Genomic DNA, 20424 nt, shown 5'->3' on the forward strand with positions numbered 1-20424 from the left:
GGTGCCCATTGTGGGAGGGTCTAGAGGCCAAAGGTCTTGGGATATTGGGAGAGCTAAAGGAAGTCCTGGGGAAAGGGGTACAGGCTCTGACTGGGGACAAAGAGGGCCACCAGGGTGACACCTTGGACAGGGTGCTGGGGATGGGAGAAGTGGAGAATAGGCTAAGGGGCCTGGAGGAGGAGGCAGAAGTGAAAGAATCCTGGGCGCGGGGAAATGAGAGTGGTACAAGCTAGTAGCTGAGGGAAAAGAACAAGAGTGGTCCCCTTTCCCGTACATATCCCTTGTAAAGATCAGTGACCTTTGTATTGATCTTAGGGGAGACACCAGGATCTTTAAGGCGACAACTGTCAAGACCAGGTCTCTCCTCTAACTGCCCCTCTGTTCTCACTGTGTTCTCTCTGATGTCCTGTGTTCCTTCTTGCCTCAGGGCCTTTGCACAGACTTTCTCTCAATCTGAAAGAAAGAAAAGAAAAGAAAAGAAAAGAAAAGAAAAGAAAAGAAAAGAAAAGAAAAGAAAAGCAAGAGAGGAGATGAACACTAGAACCTTCTTTGTCTGGGTGGGCCTAACAGAGCTAAGGCCTGAAGTCAGGAGAGACTGGCAGGGAGATATGCCCTGTGGAGAGAATGGTCTGGACTGTGCTTTGCCGCCTAATTGCACCAGCCAAGTGCAATTGGAGCCCAACCTCGGGTCGGGGGAAGAGCATCAGACTAAGAGCCAAAGTGCACTGCACACTGGATTCAACCAGAGGACTTTAAAAAACTCCAACACAGGAATCCCTGGGTGGCGCAGCGGTTTGGCGCCTGCCTTTGGCCCAGGGCGCGATCCTGGAGACCCGGGATCGAATCCCACGTCGGGCTCCCGGTGCATGGAGTCTGCTTCTCCCTCTGCCTGTGTCTCTGCCTCTCAATCTCTCTGACTATCATAAATAAATAAAAATTAAAAAAAAAAAAAAACTCCAACACAGGGATCCCTGGGTGGCTCAGTGGTTTGGCACCTGCCTTTGGCCCAGGGCGCAATCCTGGAGTCCCAGGATGGAGTCCCACGTCAGGCTCCCAGCATGGAGCCTGCTTCTCCTTCTGCCTGTGTCTCTGCGTGTCCCCCCCACCAACATGAATAGGTAAATAAAATCTCTAAAAAAATAAAAAAAATAAAAAAGTCCAACAGCTAAGCCATACCCTACACCAGAATCAGAATGACTGGGGTGGCAACCAGACATTAGTATCTTTTCAAGATCCCCAGGAGGTTCCTATGTGAGCTGAAGTTTGGAACTTATCCATATAAACGTTTTTTTTAATTGTGGGGAAATATACGTAACATGTAATGTACTATTTTAATCATTTCTGTACGTTCAGTTCCGTGGCATTAAACACATTCCCATTGCTGGGCGACCGCCACCAGCATCATCTCCAGAACTTTTTCAGTATCCCAAAGAGAAATTCTGTACCCATTCCCTCCTCCTGCCAACCCTTATCAACCACCATTCCACTTTCTGTCTCTACAAATTTGGCCCTTCTAGGTATCTAATTAAAGTGGAATTGTGCACAATTTGTCTTTCTGTGTCTGGTTTATTTCACCTGGCACAATATTTCCTAGGTTCATCTGTGTTGTGGCCTGTGCCCGAGCATTTTTTAAATTTATTTTTTAATTCATTTTTAAGGCTAAATAATATGCCATTATATGTAGAGAACACATTCGTTTATGCATTCACCTGCTGATGGACATTTGTGTTGTTTCCACCTTTTAGTTATTGTACAAGCATCTGTTCAGGTATATGCACTCAGTACTTTTGGGTGTATACCCAGAAGTGGAATGGCTGGATCATGTGGTGATTCTGTTTAATTTTTTGAGGAACCGTTATACTATTTTCCACAGGCCCGCACCATTTTACATTCTCACTGGCAATGCACCAGGGTTCTAATTTTTCCATATCCTCATCAACTCTTATTATTATTTCCTGCATTTTGTTTATTTATTTGTTTTTATGATAGCCATCCCAATGGATGTGAAGTAGTATTTCTTTATAATTTTCATTCGCATTTCCCTAATGATTAGTGATGTTGAGAATCTTTTCACATCGTTATTGGGACATTAGTATACCTTTTTTTGTTTTTAAGATTTTATTTATTTATTCATGAGAGACACAGGCAGAGGGAGAAGCAGGCTCCACGCAGGGAGCCTGACGCGGGACTTGACCCTGGGTCTCCAGGATCAGGCCCTGGGCTGAAGGCGGCGCTAAACCACTGAGCTACCCAGGGTGCCCTAGTACACCTTCTTTGGAGAAATGTCTATTCAACTTCTTTGTTTTCTTTCTTTCTTTACTTATGAGAGAAAGTGAGTGACGGAAAGGTCAGAGGGAGAAGCAGACTCCTGGCTAAGCAGGGAGCCAACAGGGGTTCTATCTCGGACCCATGAGATCATGACCTGACCAAAGGCAGATGCTTAACCGACTAAGCCACTCAGGTGCCCCTTTGCCTCTTTTTATTTTTTTAAACTGAATCTTTTTAATTAATTAATTTATTTATTCATGAGACACAGAGAGAGAGGGAGAGAGAGAGACAGAGACACAGGCAGAGGGAGAAGCAGGCTCCACGCAGGGAGCCCGACGCAGGACTGGATCCCGGGTCTCCAGGATCATGCCCTGGGCTGCAGGCGGCGCTAACCCGCTGAGCCACCCGGGCTGCTCTGCCTCTTTTTAAATTGAGTGTATGTGTGAATTGTAGTTCTTTATATATTATGGATAGTAATGTCTTATAGGATATATGACTTGTATGATAAAACATTTTTAAATGGTAGACTGATTTGAAAAGGCCTATTGAAGAGCAAATGTATTACAATAATGTTGGGGGGGCAGTCCCGGCGGCACAGCGATTTAGCACCATTGCAGCCGGGGTGTGATCCTGGAGACTCAGGATCGAGTCCCACGTCAGGCTCTCCACATGGAGCCTGCTTCTCCCTCTGCCTGTGTCTCTCTGCCTCTCTCTCTCTCTCTCTCTCTCTCTCTCTTTCTCTCTCTGTCTTTCAGAATAAATAAATAAAATCTTTAAAAAAAATAATTTTTTGACAAAACAAAAATGAAACACCCATATGGAAAAATTTTGGAAGCATATACGCCAAAATGCAATTACTAACTCTGATTGATTCAAAGAATGATTTTTTTCTTTATTGTTGCTCCTTTTGCATTTTTTTAAAAAGATTTATTTATTTATTAATGAGACACACACACACACACAGAGGCAGAGACATAGACACAGGCAGAGGGAGAAGCAGGCTCCCCCCAGGGAGCCAGATGCGGGACTCGATCCGGGATCCTGGGATCATGACCTGAGCCAAAGGCAGGTGACAAACTGCTGAGCCCCCAGACATCTCTCCTTTTGTGTTTTCTATATTTCCAAGTTTTCTGCTTCAAGCATGTTTTTTTTCTATTTAAATTCTTTTTTTTAAAATTTTTATTTATTTATGATAGTCACACACACACACACACACACACAGAGAGAGAGAGAGAGAGAGACAGAGACAGAGACAGAGACACAGGCAGAGAGAGAAGCAGGCTCCATGCACCGGGAGCCCGACGTGGGATTCGATCCCGGGTCTCCAGGATCGCGCCCTGGGCCAAAGGCAGGCGCCAAACCACTGCACCACCCAGGGATCCCTCTATTTAAATTCTTAAAAATTGTTTTTAAAGATTTTGTTCATTTCTGAGAGAGAGTGCATGCAAGCTGGGGAGGGGCAGAGGGAGAGGGACAAGCAGACTCCCCGCTGAGCAGGGACCCTGATGTGGAGCTCCATCCCAGGACCCTGAGGTCAGAGCCTGAGCTGAAGTCAGGTGCTTAACCAACTGAGCCACCCCTTATTTTATTTTTTTAAAGTAATCTCCACACCAATGTGGGGCTCGAACTCAACCCAGAGGGATGAAGATGCTCTACCCACTAAGCCATCCAGGTAACCCAAACATAAATTATTTTTACAATTAGAGAAATTAGGGACACCTGGGTGACTCAGTGGTTGAGCAACTGCCTTCGGCCCCGGGCGTGATCCTGGAGTCCCAGGATGGAGTCCCACATCGGGTTGCCTGCGTGGAGCCTGTTTCTCTGCCTATGTCTCTGCCTTTCTCTCTCTCTCTGCGTGCCTCTCATGAATCAATAAAATCTTAAAAAAAAAAAACAATTAGAGATATTAGCATTAAAACTACTATTATTGGTATTAAAGGTAGAGTCCTAGCAAATTTTTAAAAGGGAAGCTGTTGTTTTCACTGTAGTTAAAAAAACATTTATTGAGGTATCCTCAAAGTTCCTGGTCTATTAGACAAGCCACAGGTAGCACAGTACAGGATGCATGGGATCTGACAGGGAGCCCAGATGCCCAGAAGAACCAAAGGGGGCTAGTTTACCCACTGGTCAAATCTGGGACAATTTTAGAATTATAGAATTTTATAATAATTATAGTAAGTTGTTATAATTAATAATTATAAATAATGCACTCTAAGAATCCTTTGGATCCATACTGACAACAAACAAATATGAGATAAGGGGGTGCCTGGCTGGCTCAGTTGGTGGAGCATGCGACTCTTGACCTCAAGGTTGTAAGTTCAAGCCCCATATTGAGTGTAGAAGCTACTTAAAATCCCAACCTCTTGGAAGTTAAAAAATAAATAAATAGGGGCACCTGGGTGGCTTAGTCGGTAAACATCTGCCTTCAGCTCAGGTCATGATCTCGCGGTTCTGGGATGAAACCCCACATTAGGCTCCCTGCTCAGCAGGGAGTCTGCTTTTCATCTGCCCCTCCCCTCCCTTGCTCATGCTTTCCTCTCTCTCTCAAATAAATAAAATCTTAAAAATAAATTAATTAATTTAATTAAATAAGGGGCACCTGGGTGGCCTAGTCGAGTGTCTGCCTTTGGCTCAGGTCATAATCACAGGGTCCTGGGTTCAGGCCTGAATTGGGCCCCATGTTTGGCTCCTCACTTGGTGGGGATCCTGCTTCTCCCTCTGTCCCTCCCCCTGGCTTGTGTTCCTTCTATCTTTCTCTCTCTCAAATAAATAAATTAAATCTTAAAAAAAATAATAGGGGCACCTGGGTGGCTCAGTGGTTGAGGGTCTCCTTTCAGCTCAGGTCATGATTCCGGGGTCCTCGAATCGAGTTCCGCATCAAGCTCCTGCAGCGAGCCTGCTTCTCCCTCTGCCTATGTCTCTGCCTCTCTCTCTGTGTCTCTCATGAATAAATGAATAAAATCTTTAAAAATAAATAAAGTCTTTAAAAAATAGGTGCACCTGGGTGGCGCAGTTGGTTGAGCATGATTCTTGGTTTCCGCTCAGGGTCCTGGACCCGAGCCCTGCATTAGGCTTGTTGCGCAACAGGAAGTCCACTTAAGATTCTCTCCTCCTTCTGCTCCTCTCTCTCTCTCTCTCTCTCTCTCTCTCTCTCTCTCTCTCTCTCTCTCTCTCAATAAATAAATAAATTAATAAATTGTTAAAAATATATGAGATACAGAAAAGCTCTTCCTTATAATAGAATGTCAATTAAATAAATGATGAATTTAGAGAAATCATTTTTTTTAAATTTTTATTTATTTATGATAGTCACAGAGAGAGAGAGAGAGAGAAGCAGGCTCCATGCACCGGGAGCCCGACGTGGGATTCGATCCCAGGTCTCCAGGATCGCGCCCTGGGCCAAAGGCAGGCACCAAACCCGCTGCGCCACCCAGGGTTCCCTAGAGAAATCATTTTACATTCATCATAGAAATGATTGATTCTGGCAAAAATTATAAATGGATATTAGAATTAATGGGCCTAACCTTGATGAGGAATAGGATTTTTTTTAAGGTTTTTTTTTTTTCAGAACAGGATTTTATTTTTTTTAAATAAAGATTTAAGTAATCCCTACACCCAAGGTAGGACTCAAACTCACACCCTGTAATCAAGAGTCACATGCTCCGTCGACTGAGCCAGCCAGGTGTCCTGAGGAATAGGATTGTAGATCAAAGTATCTTCCCACAAATTACTTACTAATTACAAAAGAGAGAGAGCAGGGGGGGGAAATGTAACTACCCTTGAGAAACCTGGTGGCTACCACTAAACCAAGTGATTGAAGTTAACATCACTTGAATAATAAGAGACACTGGCATCGCATGCCTCTTGATGTGAGTGACTGAGAAGGAAGCAACATTTCATGTGATATTCTTGTCCAAAATGCACAAGTCTAATTATGAGGAAACATCAGACAAACCCAAACTAAGAGACGTTTTACAAAATAAATGGCCTGTACTCTTCCCAAAATGTCAATGTTGTGAAAGATTTAAAAGGCTGAGAAACTGCTCAGGATGAAAGGAAGACAAAAGGAGTGCCTGGGTGGCTCAGTCAGTAAAGCGTCTGCTTTGGTCAAGATCCCAGGGTCCTGGGATGGAGCCCCATGCAGCTCGCTGTCCAGTGGGGAGTCTGCTTCTCCCTCTCCCTCTGCCCCCCCCTTATGCTCGCTATCTCAAATAAATAAATAAAATCTTAAAAAAAGAGGACAAAGGCTTGTAGGTGAAATGCAATGCATGAGCCTGAATCAGATCCTAGACCAGAGAGCAAATGTATACAAAGGATGTCACTGGGACAATTAGTGAAATTTGAATAAAATCTGTATGTTAAATATAGTGTTGAGTCAATGTTAAATTTTCTGATTTTGATAATGTTCTCATTTCTGGTTTTCTGGTTATGTATGCCAATATCCCTGCTTTTAGGAAATACACACGGAAGTATTTATGGGTAAAGGGGCATTAAGGTGTGCAAATTAGTCTTAGTTCAGAAAAAATAATCAGTGTCTTGTATACGGAGAGAAAAATTAAAATGTGATAAAATATTAATACTTGGCGTCATTGGTGGATTACAGGATCCAGGGATACAGGAATTTTTATACTATTCTTGGGACTTTTCTGTAAATTTGAAATTATTAAAAACAAAACAAAAAAAACCCAAACCCACCCTCCAATCCTATCTCCACCAAGTACTACGGGTGAGATCTTGGCTAAGCCGTAAAATCTATCAGAACCTCTAGAAAGTAGCTATTAATGCGACCACGGGATCGTTCATCAGTGGTCCAGAAACGTAGTAAACGCAGGAAGAGCTTCGTGCAAACGCCGAGCGGGAAGAGGACCTGGCGCCCTTCCTTTCGGGCCCCCAGGGCCCCCATAAAAGCGTGGAGGGTAGAGGCGCGAGGTGGCGGGAGCAGCGCGTGGAGGCCGCGGCGAGGCGAGGCGTCAAACTGGAGCCGCTCCGCACCTGAGCGGGCCGCGCCGGGCCGAGGAAGCCGCGGAGCCTCCTGCCTCTGCCCGGGACCTGTGCCCTCCCCGAAGGTGGACCTCAAACTCCAGCTCCGCGACCTCTGGGCCAGCCTCCATGGCCAGGTCCCGGGCTTGCTGGACTGGGACATGGGCAATGAGTCCTTCCTGGCCTTCACCACGGCGCACCTGCCCCTGGCCGAGCAGAACCGTGAGCGCGGGCCGTGGGGGAGGGGCGCCGCGGGGGGGGCGGGGCGCTCGGACCCCAGGACCCCTGGGACCCCGCGGGCCGGCCCGGAGCCTCGGCCTTGGGGTCCCACGCCCCTGGGCGGAGTGGGCGCCCCCTCCCCCGCCCCCACCCGGGGGGAGGGGAACGCGGGGCTGCGGGGGGAGAGCCCACGGGGTGGGCGCGGGTCCAGCAGCCACCTGCCACCCCCGCCGCACCCCTCACTGTGTCCCAGAACCTTCTAGGCCTCGCCAAGCCCCCTTTCCCACGGCGCCTACCGCCCTTGGGCACGCCACACATTTTTTAGTCGTTGTTCTGTTTCTTAAAAAAGTTATCAGTTTTGCTGGAGGCTGAAGCCCCCCTCTTAGTACACTGGCCGATACCGAAAGGCGCTCAATATTTGCTGAACGGTCGTGCTCTTTTTTTTTTTTTTGGAAGGACTTTTGGCGGGGGGACCTGGAGGGCAGAGGGAGGTGATTACCTCGTGGTACATTATGGCCATCTGTTTGGGCAAGGTGCTTGGATTAACCATTGTCCTGGTTCAATGCACCACCCCCGCCTTCCATCACCTCCCACAGTCCCATGTATCTACCCTTAATTGGGTTTTGTTTTGTTTTGTTTTGTTTTAAATTCGTAAGAGACATAGGCAGAGGGAGAAGCAGGCTCCTCCGAGAGCCCCATGCGAGGCTCCACCGTGGACCCCGGGATCACGACCTGAGTGGAAGGCAGATGCTCAACTGCTGAGCCACCCAGGCGTCCCCACCCTAATTGTTTTAATGTCTTTAGATAGGTGTATCTTTGAGAACTCTTTAACATTATTTTATGTTTACAGATGACCTTAATTAATGCTCCTTGTTTTTTTTGTGTGTGTGGTTTTTTTTTGTTTTTGTTTTTGTTTTTGTTTTGTTTTTTTTTTTTTGCCTGCTTCCATTGTTTTTTAGAGCTACTCTGGTTGCTGAACAAATATCTGATTATTTCCCATAGCGCAGTGATATTCTGTCATCTGCATATACTATCTTTTGCATTTTAGTTCTCCTTTGGCTCTCTCTGCCACTATAAGTAATGCTAAGAATTCCTATATCTTCATTGATTAAGAAATATTTATTGAGCACCTCCAATTTGCAGGTGATGTTCTAGACACTGGTGATCTATAACGAACAAAACAGACAAGTCTAAATATTTTATTTCTTTTTTCATGAGAGACACAGAGAGACAGAGGCAGAGGGAGAAGCAGGCTCCGTGCAGGAGCCTAATGCGGGACTCAATCCCTGGATCACGACCTGAGCCAAAGGCAGATGTTCAACTGCTGAGCTACCCAGACGCCCCTGGCTGCAGTTTTTTTTTTTTTTTAAGATTTTATTTATTTATTCATGACAGGCAGAGAGAGGCAGAGACACAAGCAGAGGGAGAAGCAGGCTCCATGCAGGGAGCCCAACGTGGGACTCCATCCCAGGTCTCCAGGATCACACCCCATGCCAAAGGCTGTGCTAAACCGCTGAGCCACCCGGGCTGCCCCTTTTTTTTTTTTTTTTTTTTTTTTTGGCTGCAGTTTTAAATAGGGTCATCAGGTTGGGTTTCCTTGGGAACATAATATTGGAGCAGAGTTGAGGAGGTGAGACAATGAGTCAAAAGGATATTTAGAGGAAAAGTTTCTCAGAAGAAATAGGGTAAAACTCCTAAGGAGGGAATATACCTGGAGTGTTTGAGGCACAGGAAGGAGGCCAGTGAAGCTGGGTCAAACTTAAATACAGAAGGAAGTTCAGAGGGTGTGGAGCAGAGATCCAGAAGAGCCTATGTTCCACTCTAAGAACCTTCGAGTTGATATTTTTTTTCCTTCGAGTTGATTTTGAGTAAGAGGTGACACGGTTAAAAGGTTTTGAGCAAAGAAGTGATGTGATTCATGCTTCCCAAGTGTGTGACCCATGTAAAGGGGGCAAAGGGGGCTGGTACTTGGCTTCATGCTCTGCTATCACTGTCTTGAGATTTTTAATTTTTGAGCAAGGAACCCTTCGTTTTCATTTGGCACTGGGCCCTGCAAATTATGTAACTGATGCTGCGTGATCTATATTCTAAAAAGATAGCTGTGGCTGTTGGGTGGAGGGTATATTATAAATTTGGAGATAAGAAGCCAGCAGCCTTAGGCTGCTACTGTGATCCAGACAAGAGATGGTGGTAGGCTGGAGGGTCAGAGTGGTGGCAGATGATGGATATGGAGTGTAAGAAAGTGAGACTAGAATCACTCCTCCAGGGACACCTGGGTGGCTCAGCAGTTGGGTGTCTGCCTTCATTCAGCCCAGGGCATGATTCTGGAGTTCTGGGATCGAGTTCCACATTGGGCTCCTGCTTCTCCCTCTGCCTACGACTCTGCCTCCATGTGTGTCTCTCATGAAAAAATAAATAAAATCTTAAAAAAAAAATTCCTCCTCCAAAGTTTTGGCTGATTAAGTAAAAAAATGGAGAGGCCTGATACTGAAACAGGAGAAGCTTCTGGTAGGACAGATTTAGGGAGGAAGATCAGGAATTCTGTTCAGGACATGCTGAGTTTGGCATACTTCTTAGATCTCCAAGTAAAAATGTTGAGTAAGCAGGTGGATATATAAGTCTGGAGTACTAGAGGGAGGTATATCTTGAGTCTTTGGTATGTGGGTAGCATTCAAGGAGTGAGAAAAACCAAGCATGAGCCCTGGGGATATCTCATTGTAAAGATACTGGAGAGAAAAGAGATAACCAGCCAAAATTAAGGAAATGCCCCTTGAGAACCAAAACCGAGAAATCACAGTCTCCTGGAAGGAAGGGAAGAAAGCGTGTCAAGGAAGGAGTGGTCAGATGAGAGGACTAGCCCTTGGGAGGTCAGGTGTGAGGTATAAGGACAATTGGATTTAGCACAGCAGATGTCGTTGGTGACCATGATGATGGTGGTTTGGGTGGGGTGGTAGAGATGAAAGCCTGATTGGAGGCACCTGGGTGGCTCAGCAGTTGAGCATCTGCCTTTGGCTCAGGTCATGATCCCAGGGTCCTGGGATGGAGTCCCACATCGGGCTCCCTGTGGGGAGCCTGCTCCTCCCTCTACCTATGTCTCTGCCTCTCTCTCTGCGAGTCTTATGAATAAATTAATTAATTAAAATTTTTAAAAAGCCTGATTGGCAAGGTTTCAAGGGTGGAAGGAGAAGTGGAGATCGAAAGAAAAGGGGATTCTTTCTAGGGGTTCTGCCTCAAAGGAAAACGCAGAGCACAGTGGCCTGGCACAGAAAATGGGTGCCAAAGAACGTCTGTTCAATAAGATGAGAATTAACATCATACTTGAATGCTGATGAGAACAATCCAACAGACATACACACACCAAAAACAGTAAATAGAGGAGTGGTTGGTTGGAACATTGTCCTTGAGAAAGCATGAGGACATCTGTGCCAGGAAGGGAGGGATGTCCTTAAATAGTGATTGCATCTTTTTCCCATGAATGTCTAGTTTATTCTTTGATAGGTTAATTCCTAGATACTTTATAATTTTTTAAAAGGTTTTATTTATTCATGAAAGACAGAGAGAGGGACAGAGACATAGGCAGAGGGAGAAGCAGGCTCCCTGCAGGGAGCCCAATGTGGGACTCAACCCAGGACCCCAGGATCACGCCCTGAGTGGAAGGGAGATGCTCAACCACTGAGCCACCCAGGCGCCCCATATACTTTATAATTTTGATGCAACTGCAACCAAATAATATAATAATAAGTAATAGAAATTTCATTTTCCAGTTTCTTCATGCTGCTATGGTAGGAACAGTGTTGATTAGTATGTTGTTCTTATATCCAGCAAACTTGCTAGGCCCTTATTGGTCCTTTTTTTTTTAAGATTTTATTTATTTATTCATAAGAGACAGAGACAGAGACACAGGCAGAGGGAGAAGCAGGCTCCATGCAGGGAGCCCAACGTGGGACTCGATCCCGGGTCCCCAGGATCAGGCCCCGAGCCAAAGGTGGCAACAAACCGCTGAGCCACCCGGGCTGCCCACCCTTATTGGTTCTAATAATTTGTATATTTATTTTGTGTGGCTCTATAAATAATGATAGTATTGTTTTTTTCTTTCCAACTTTATATCTCTATTTTTTCCTCTTTTCAAATACTATGTTGAGCATTGTTAGCAATGTAATGGACATCCTTTCTAATTACTGAGCTCTCCAACAGGTATATCATTATTTTCCAGATAAAAACCTAGATTCAACTGCAATATGATGACACTCCCGGGGTCCATGGAGGGGAGGTGAAAGTGGTGCCCCCTAATCCCAAGGAGCCAGCATCGTGCCACACAGATAGCTCTAATATACACTTGATATACTCTTAGCCCACCATGTAGGCATTCATGCAGTTAAGCTGAGCTCCTACACCCATGTGTCAGGCAGTGAACAAGACATACCTGGAGATAGACATTAAGCAAAGTAATTATGATAAAAATGTTTATTATGTGAGTGTTTAGGACAGGTAGTCAGAGAAGGCCTGCTTTAGAAAGCTATTTAAACAGAAAAATAAAAAATAAACAAATAAACAGAAACATGACAGGGGCACTTGGATGACTCAGTCAGCTGAGCAGCTAACTTGTGATTTTGGCTCAGATCATGATCTCCTGGGTCAAGGGATCAAGCCCCACATCGGGTTCCAGACTCAGCAGGGAGTCTGCTTGAGATCTTCTCTCTCCCTCTCCCCTTCCCCCCACTCGCTCTCACTCTCTCTCTCTCAAATAAATATATCTTAAAAAAAAAAAAAAACAACGGAAACAAACTGGGTGACTAGCAGCTAACTAGGGCAGCGGGAAGAGGGAAGAGTGTTTCTTTCTGGCAAAGACAACAGCTTGTGGAAAGGCCTAGGATCTAGAGTGTGGTCTGTTGGAGATGTGGAGAGCCTGGGAGGAATGACAACACTGATGAGGAGCCTGGGCCTTCAAAACTATCTCAAGGAACTTCAGTGTGGCCCAAACATCATGGAAAGGCATCAAAAGTTTGTAAGCAGAAGAATGACGAGATTGGATTAATATTTTAGGAAGCTGCTCCAACTGCAATAGGATTGAGTTAGAGAAACAGATAAACAGACCATATGGGTTGTGGCTGGACTTGGGGATTGACTGCGTGTGGCTAGACCAGGAAGAGAAGAGTCAACACTTCCATGTGTTTGGCCTGAACGACTGGTTAGGTTGTAGTGCCACTTGCTGAGACCAGGGATACAGGGGGAAGAGCTGGAAAATGGAGCTTAGTTTAAGAAATGTTGAGCTCAAAGGGCCAGTGTGTTGTTCAAGTAAAGACCTCCCATAGGCAGCTCTTTTGTTTTTTAAGTTTTTTTTTTTTTTTTTTTTTTTTTTTTTGAGAAAGAAAGCACACAAGAGAGGAGGAGAGGCAGAGGGAGAGGGAGAAGCAGGCTCAGCAGGGAGCCTGACCTGGGGCTCTATCCCAGGACCCCAGGATCATGACCTGAGCCAAAGGCAGGCAGATATATATATTTATGACACAGACACCGGCAGAGGGAGAAGCAGGCTCCATGTAGGGAGCAAAGGCAGACATTTAACTGACTGAGCATGCACCCTCCCCTAGGCAGGTCTATTTATGGGCAAGCAGAGAAGCCTGAGTTAGAGATAAAGATTTGGAAGCTCTGAGTTGATAGATGGTGGCTGAAGTCACAGACGTTCATGAGATGGCTCAGGAGACAGTGTACGTGGAGAGAGGAGAATGAGGAGGTCAGAGAGGTCACGTGTGATGTCCTATAGCCCTTGGGGCAGGGGACACAGCCAGATCCCAGAGACACTTCAAGGCCCAGGACCTTGGGGCCACAGTGGAAATCCTAGAACACTTGACTCATTTTTGTCTTTCTTTTTGTCAGTTGCCAGATACAGACTCCGAATAGTTGAGCCACCAAAAGTGCCTGTGGAAGAAGCACCCAGCCCTGATGATGATGGTATGTAGAGGGTAGTGGGTCCCCTGGCCTGGCTGTGCGGCCCCAGGCCAGTGAGCTCTGGTGCACAATCTCCTTTTTCTCCACACAGGCCCAGCTCTTGAGCCCAACCTGTGGATGTGGGTAAACCCCAATATTGTGTTTCCCCCTGGAAAGCTGGAGGTCCCAGAATCTCCCAAGTGGGAGGATCTGCCAAGCACGCTTCCCTCTGCTCAGCCACCCCCGAAAGAGGAAGACTTCACCAACAGCTCTGAGACCACAGCAGTGGAGTCGCTGCCTTCCTCCAGCGAGCAGTCTCCTCCTCGGAAGCGGAAGCGGAAGCGGGTGGCTTCTTCCCCCAGCACCTGGGAGGTAGGGATTTCTGGGCCCGTGGGCTGGACTTGGGCTGGGCTTGGGCAGGCATAGGGATGATGCAGCAGAGAGGTCTGCTTGCTTAGGGATAACTGAGAGTTAATGGGTTCAGAAGTTAGCCGCACCCTTGGGTTGGGGAGAAGCCCGGATGGTGGCCCTAGAGCACTCCCCCTCCCTGCCACTGCACCCCCGGAGTAGAGGCTGTGGAGTTAGGACCAGTTCCTACTCTGTGCTCCTCTAGCTCACAGAAGAGGAGGAGGCTGAGGACCAGGATGACAGCTCCTCTGTGGCCCTCCCGTCCCCTTACAAAAGGGCCCCCCTCCAGAGTCGGAGGCTCCGGCAAGCCAACAGCCAGGAGGGGAGGCTCTGGTCCCGGCCCCCTCTCAATTACTTCCACCTAATTGCACTGGCATTAAGAAACAGTTCCCCCTGTGGCCTCAACGTGCAACAGATCTACAGTTTCACTCGGTATGTGCCACCGGGGGCCCTGTGAGGAGGGGAAGGGAGGGTCAGGGCCCTTGGTCAGCTACTTTCCAATCTGCCGGTGGCCCTGGACTGCTGCCTTGGTTTGCCATGTGAGTCTGAAAGGAGAAGTGTGTTCCCAGGCCTTCCTTCCCAGGCACTGCTTCTGGGTTGTCCCCAAACATGTGTCCACATATCCCATGTACAGGAAGATATCCATGTCCACCCCGTTCACATCTAAAAAAAACTCCAACCATTTTATTATTTTTTTAAAAATATTGTATTTATTTCTTTGAGAGAGAAAGAGAGCAGAGGGAAAGGGAGAGGCAGACTCCTCACTATTGTGGCTTGATCCCAAGACCCCAGGGTCATAACATGATGCTTAACTGAGCCACCCATTTTATACCTTAGTTCTTCAAAACATAAATTCATCTAGGTCAGAAATTCTCCCATCCTCCCTGTCAAGATTATCCAGTAGAAAGTCTGGTTTCCCCAACAGTTTCTCACATGCTTTCCCTTCGGGCTGGACTGACACAGCTCCCTGCATCCCCAGGGGCACCCAATCGAGAAGGGAGTCACATTTAGCTTTTTATTTTTTAGATTTTATTTATTTATTTGAGAGAAAGAGCACATGACCAGGGGGAGGGAAGAGGGAGAGGGAGAAACAGACTCTGCACTGAGCAGGGAGCCCAACGTGGGGTTCAGTCCCAGGACCCTGAGGTCATGACCTGAGCCGAAGGCAGAAGGCAGACACTTAACGGACTAAGCCACCCAGGCACCCTCATTCATTCATTTATACAAATAAATAAATAAAAATTTTATTTATTTATTCATGAGACACAGAGAGAAGGCAGAGACACAGGCAGAGGGAGCAGCAGGCTCCATGCTGGGAGCCCGACGTGGGACTCGATCCTGGGTCTCCAGGATCCTGTCCTGGGCCGAAGGCGGTGCTAAACTGCTGAGCCCCCCGGGGAGCCCCCCACGGGATCCCCTGGAACCGTGCCTTTCCTGACTGTTCCTCCCTGTCCACAGACAACATTTCCCCTTTTTCCGGACGGCCCCGGAAGGCTGGAAGAATACCGTCCGCCACAACCTCTGCTTCCGAGACAGCTTTGAGAAGGTGCCAGTCAGCATGCAGAGTGGGGTGAGCCCGCGGCCCCGCTCCTGCCTCTGGAAGCTGACTAAGGAGGGACACCGCCGCTTTACCGAGGAGGCCCGTGCCCTGGCCTCCACCCGCCTGCAAAGTATCCAGCAGTGCATGAGCCAACCGGGTGAGCAGCCCTGTCACCGGAGGGGCCAGGGGAGGGGACCTGACCATCCTCATCTGAGGCTAAGTGTGCAGGGAAGGAGCCTGGGGCCCACCGTGGGGCGGGGGGGCAGCCCGGGGCACCGTCTGTAGGGAGGGAAGAGGATGGCAGTGGTGCCTGCCCCAGGTAGGACCCCACCCACACTGGCATGTACTTGAGGTCCAGGGGCCCGATGGAGAAACAACTGAGGTACACTTGACCCACAGCCCGCAGCCTAGGGAACTGGTGGCCACACTGCGAGAGAAGCGATATGGGTGGTGATGTGCAAAAGGGGGCTTTTTCTCTTTCTGGAGACCTGGTGCCATGGGGGCCTGGAGGGAGAAGAAGGTAGATCATCCGCTGTGAGATCCGGGCTGAGGGAAGAGCAGCTGCGAAGGGCAGATAGGTTCTGCTGACTTTTTTTTTTTTCTTACAGATGTGATGCCCTTCCTCTTCGACCTTTAATTCAAGAAGCAGGAGTCAGCTCATCCCTTATTAAAGTTACCTGCAGCAGCCTGGTGTGTGTGTGTGGTCTCTGAGGATGGGGACAGGGTGAAGGTGGAGGGCAGCTCTGAGGCTGGCAGTGAACACCGCCAGTGCTGATAGATGCTCCAGAGGCAGTTGCCTGGTGTGCTGCAAAGGGAGCATGAACTCTTCATTCCTCCAAGGAAGAAAATCCTCAACCCCCTTCAGGACCAATCCCCATTATTCTGGATGATGAGGATAGTCTTGGGAGGTGCTAGCTTGAAGCAGCCTGCCATCCACAGGAGGGGATGTAATCACCTGGGAGCAGTGGGAAGAAGCCTAAGGAACACATCACTTGGGCAGTGGAGGGGGGGCCCTCCTAGGAGGCCAAGAAGGAGCAGTGAGAAGGGTGAGAGGAAAGAATTTTTTTGGAAAAGGGGATGGTTGGGTTTGAGCCTCATTCCCCTCCATTTAACCATTTTGAACAAGGGGTGGGAAGTTGGAGCCAAGCTGCGGGCACCTTGCCTTGCTGTTCATCTCCATCATGCCCTGGGTAGAAGCCAGAGCACTGGCAGATCAAGAGTCCTTAGTGGGCAGCCGCAGCTTTCCTGGTGGCAGGAGCCAGTGTCCAGGTTGCCAGCCTTTGGTCCAAGGGAGCATGGAGAAGCCCCAGACTGAGTGAAAAAGGAATGAGGTTTAAAGCTGCATCCGGATGCCCCAGACATTCAGACCATGCTTGAAGACAATACTGAATTTCCCACAGGCCTGCGATGACCTTTCTCATTCCCTCTCCTGCTCTCCCCTCATCCCCTAGCAGGCCCGCAGGGAAACAGCTCCACTCTCAGAACCCAGGGCTGCAGATCTCAGTGCTGGAGGCATTTTGACCTTGAAGAATTGACCCTCTTTTTTTTTTTTTTTTTTTTAAGAATTGACCCTCATGGGATCCCTGGGTGGCGCAGCGGTTTGGCGCCTGCCTTTGGCCCAGGGCGCGATCCTGGAGACCCAGGATCGAATCCCACGTCAGGCTCCCGGTGCATGGAGCCTGCTTCTCCCTCTGCCTGTGTCTCTGCCTCTCTCTCTCTCTCTCTCTCTCTCTCTCTGTGTGTGTGTGTGACTATCATAAATAAATAAAAATTTAAAAAAAAAAAAAGAATTGACCCTCATAACTTGGGTCATCGACCAGGAGTTCAGCTAAGAACCTAACTTGGTATCACACCTAAGCAGAGAGTATTTGTTGCATTATTTTAAGATTTCCCGAACTTTTCAGGAATGCAGCTAATGTGTAAAATGAAGGATGATTGTGTTTTTTATTTTTTTATTTTTTTTTGGTCTGGAAGTTTACCAAGAAGTGTTTGCCACTTCAGAAAACCACTTCACTGACGGCAAAGGTGCTCTGATATCTAAGTCACCAATGGCACCTACCTGTATGAGTCTATGTTTGTGTCTGCTGCACTTGCAGGGATTCTATGCGTTTAAACATATTTAGTCATTATATCAAGGCAGCCAATATAAAGAGTATTTTCTTTTTTTTAATTTTTATTTATTTATGATAGAGAGAGGCAGAGACATAGGCAGAGGGAGAAGCAGGCTCCATGCACCGGGAGCCCGACGTGGGATTCGATCCCAGGTCTCCAGGATCGCGCCCTGGGCCAAAGGCAGGCGCTAAACCGCTGCGCCACCCAGGGATCCCAAGAGTATTTTCAATAGTCATTTGAATTTTGTCTCTTTTTTTTATTTTTTAATTTATTTATGATAGTCAGAGAGAGAGAGAGAGAGAGAGAGAGAGAGAGAGAGGGAGAGAGAGAGGCAAAGACATAGGCAGAGGGAGAAGCAGGCTCCATGTACCGGGAGCCCGACGTGGGATTCGATCCTGGGTCTCCAGGATTGCGCCCTGGGCCAAAGGCAGGCGCTAAACCGCTGCGCCACCCAGGGATCCCCTGAATTTCATCTCTTAAATATAAGCTCATCACTGTACGTATGTGCAAATTTCCAACTATCTTGTATTTTCAAGTATAGTTTTATCCATTGAAATACACTTCATAAATTTCTATTTTTCTGTTATATTGCAGTGTAAACATGTCAACCATTTTTAAAATTACATGTGTTCTGGTAAGTTATTTTTTTATCAGTAAGATTCATTTCAAGATGGTAAAGACAGTCTTTTTTTAAAAAAAATATTTATGAGAGACAGAATGAGAGAGAGAGGCAGAGACACAGACAGAGGGAGAAGTAGGCTCCATGCAGGGAGCCCAATACGGGACTCGATCCCGGGACTCTAGGATTACGCCCTGGGCCAAAGGCAGGAGCCAAACCACTGAGCCACCCAGGGATCCCAGACAGTCTTTTTCTTTTTTTTAAAAAATATTTTATTTAAAAAATAAAATAAAAATAAAAAAATAAAATATTTTATTTATTTATTCATGAGAGACACACAGAGAGAGGCAGAGACACAGGCAGAGGCAGAAGCAGGCTCCATGCAGGAAGCCCAATGTGGGACTTGATCCCAGGACCCTGGGATAATGCCCTGAATCAAAGGCAGATGCTCAACCGCTAAGCCACCCAGGCGTCCCCAGTCTTTTTCTTTTAAAGATTTACATATTTATTTGAGAGAAAGAGAGGGAGAGTGTGGAGGGGAAAGGGGCAGAGGGAGGGATAGAGAGAATCTCAAGCAGACTCCATGCTGAATGCAGAGCCTGTCTTGGGGCTGGATCCCATGACCTGAGCTGAAACCTAGTCAGACACTCAACCCACTGCACCAGCCAGGCACCCCAAGATGGTAAAGATGGTCTTATAAAATATTTGCTCTATTCCTAGGGTGTTAAGGCCAGTGGGTAGAGAACCACTGAACCAAGCAACATAAAATACAGTCCCTGCCCAGAGGTGCTCACCCACAGTGATGTTGGCAACCAGTGAAGACAATCCATGCTTAAGTCTACCCCCACAAAGCCTAGCATAGGGCCTGTTGGGTAGTAAGAATGCACTATTTGCTATGATTTGTCACTAGTAACTTCTCTAAGAAGCAGATTTCCATATTCTCTGGAAGTGCAGAGAAGAGATCAGCTCTGTCTGGAGAAGCTAGGGAAGGCTTCTCACAGGTGAATTTAGCACTGGGTCTTTTTCCTAGGCCTAGGAAACAACAGCAGTGCCCAAACAACGGAAGTGCCCAAAGCCAGCCATGTTCTGTTGGGTGCTGTTGATGCTCCTAGGAGGCAGAGGTGGAGGCTGGGGAGGTGTGAAAGAGCAGCGATAGGATAGGAAGGAAAAAGTGACTGGTTTCAAGACAGACATGCACAGGTGCCCAATTGGAGCAAGCCAAGAACTGCCTTTCTCTAATCCACTTGCAGGTGTGTTGTGACCTGGATGCTAATCTCTATGTGCTATCCACTAGTGGAGTGGGGAGAAAGACCAGGTCATTCATGTCCTTTCCTCTGGGCCCACACAGCACTGTGCAACCAGACACCACCACCACCCTCTGCCCCCATACCCCTCAAGTCTAGTTAGCTCCCAGGAAGGGCAGGGTCCCAAGTCCTCAGCTCTAGTTTCATCTGATCTGGCCTCAGTTTGTCCACCTCATCTGCACATCTTTATTCCTGCCTACATTCTTGTCCATGTCTGCTCTGAGTTGCAAGTGGACCCAAAGGCAACAGGTTGGAAGTAAAGAAAAGGACAATACAGCCTTTATGGGAAAAATGGCCCCGAGGAAAGTTGCTTTTGTCATTTTTGCTGTCTCATAGCATATTCTACTCCTACCCTCAGCTCCTTTTTTTCACTTATTCAACCATTATTTGAGTTTTCAAAAGGCCAGGCCCTGTGCCAGGGGCTGAAGATATAGTGAAACCCAAAATGGTTTCTCTGAGTTTTCAGTCTAGATGGAAAGATATTAAACAATTAACGTGCAATGATAAGAAATATTACTAAAGAGTAAAGGTGAGTGTAGGAAGAAATGATAGGGGTACTTAGACTTAAGAGATCAGGACAGCCTGGGTGGCTCAGTAGTCGAGCACTGCCCTCAGCCCAGGGCCTGATCCTGGAGTCCCTGGATCGAGTCCCATGTTGGGCTCCCTGCATGAAGCCTGCTTCTCCCTCTGCCTGTGTCTCTACCTCTCTCTCTCTCTCTCTCTCTCACTCTCTCTCTCTCATAAATAAATAAAGTCTTTTTTTTTTTTTTTAAAAAAAAAAGGGGGATCCCTGGGTGGCGCAGTGGTTTGGCGCCTGCCTTTGGCCCAGGGCACGATCCTGGAGACCGGGGATCGAATCCCACGTCGGGCTCCCGATGCATGGAGCCTGCTTCTCCCTCTGCCTGTGTCTCTGCCTCTCTGTCTCTGTGACTATCATAAATTAAAATAAAAATAAAAATAAAAATAAAAAAAAAGATTAAAAAAAAAAGGTATTTTAGCTGAGACTTGGATAAGGAGTAACCAGGCCTCAGAATGGGGGAGGGAAAGTG

General features: G+C 47.2%; 1 protein-coding gene across 1 annotated transcript; it reads left to right on the top strand.

The window, feature by feature from the left end:
- The first annotated feature begins 7049 nt into the window (after positions 1 to 7049).
- Positions 7050 to 16018, top strand: FOXR1 (forkhead box R1). Its single transcript, XM_055305281.1, has 6 exons — positions 7050 to 7470; positions 13342 to 13416; positions 13505 to 13764; positions 14006 to 14232; positions 15259 to 15497; positions 15949 to 16018. The coding sequence occupies exons 1-6, from the start codon at positions 7050 to 7052 to the stop codon at positions 15975 to 15977; spliced, it is 1251 nt and encodes a 416-aa protein (XP_055161256.1). The 3' UTR covers positions 15978 to 16018.
- The last annotated feature ends 4406 nt before the right edge of the window (positions 16019 to 20424 follow it).

This window comes from Nyctereutes procyonoides, unplaced genomic scaffold (genome assembly GCF_905146905.1).
Source record: "Nyctereutes procyonoides isolate TBG_1078 unplaced genomic scaffold, NYPRO_anot_genome, whole genome shotgun sequence".
Taxonomy (NCBI): Eukaryota; Metazoa; Chordata; class Mammalia; order Carnivora; family Canidae; genus Nyctereutes; species Nyctereutes procyonoides.